This window comes from Austrofundulus limnaeus, unplaced genomic scaffold (assembly GCF_001266775.1).
Source record: "Austrofundulus limnaeus strain Quisiro unplaced genomic scaffold, Austrofundulus_limnaeus-1.0 Scaffold3016, whole genome shotgun sequence".
NCBI classification, from domain to species: Eukaryota; Metazoa; Chordata; class Actinopteri; order Cyprinodontiformes; family Rivulidae; genus Austrofundulus; species Austrofundulus limnaeus.
In genome coordinates, this window is record NW_013955418.1 from 6,958 (window position 1) to 7,863 (window position 906).

Sequence of the window (906 nt, forward strand, 5' to 3'; positions counted from 1 at the left end):
TACAGGTGTTGTACAGGTGTTGTACAGGTGTTGTACAGGTCAGGTACAGGTGTTGTACAGGTCAGGTACAGGTGTTGTACAGGTGATGTACAGGTCAGGTACAGGTGGTATAAAAGTGGTGTACAGGTAATAACTAAGGTTCAGGTGTTGTACAGGTGAGCTGCCAACCTGGTTTGGGGGGACTGCTGTACTCTGGGCTCTGCAGGTGTGGAGAGGTGGCTGTAGGAGGAGGCTGTGTAGTGAGAGGTGAGGAGGTCTGGCCCCCGTGGTTCTGGACCAGGGAGACCTGCAGGAGACCGTCTGGACCCTCACCAACACCCCCTGAGGTCAGAGGGGTCATGGAGCTTGTACCTGCAGGAGACAAAGGTGTTAACAGGTGTTAACTAAAAGTCACCTGAGGACAGACTACAGACACTCACCTAGAGGAGACAGAGGAATGCTGGGATACATGCTGGGTGGGCAGGGCTGGCTGTACAGGTCTGGGTGGGGGGGCAGGTCAAGCTGCAGACATTCCTGCATGAACTCCTCCTTTATCAGCGACTGAGCACCTGGAACAGGAAGTAGATCTGTAATCTGATCCTTTATCAGCGACTGATCACCTGGAACAGGAAGTAGATCTGTAATCTGATCCTTTATCAGCGACTGAGCACCTGGAACAGGAAGTAGATCTGTAATCTGATCCTTTATCAGCGACTGATCACCTGGAAGCACCTGGAACAGGAAGTAGATCTGTAATCTGATCCTTTATCAGCGACTGAGCACCTGGAACAGGAAGTAGATCTGTAATCTGATCGTTTATCAGTGACTAAGCACCTGGAACAGGAAGTAGATCTGTAATCTGATCCTTTATCAGCGACTGATCACCTGGAAGCACCTGGAACAGGAAGTAGATCTGTAATCTGATCC

General features: G+C 50.4%; 1 protein-coding gene across 1 annotated transcript in view; it reads right to left on the bottom strand.

Moving 5' to 3' along the window:
* Positions 1–168: 168 nt before the first annotated feature.
* The window catches only part of LOC106511631 (mothers against decapentaplegic homolog 4), a gene marked incomplete at both ends in the record, with an annotated part of 2,149 nt that continues 1,411 nt past the window's right edge, over positions 169–906 (bottom strand). Inside the window, 2 exon segments of the mRNA XM_014000385.1 lie at positions 169–351; positions 420–548. Of these exon segments, the coding sequence (XP_013855839.1) occupies positions 169–351; positions 420–548 (312 nt within the window).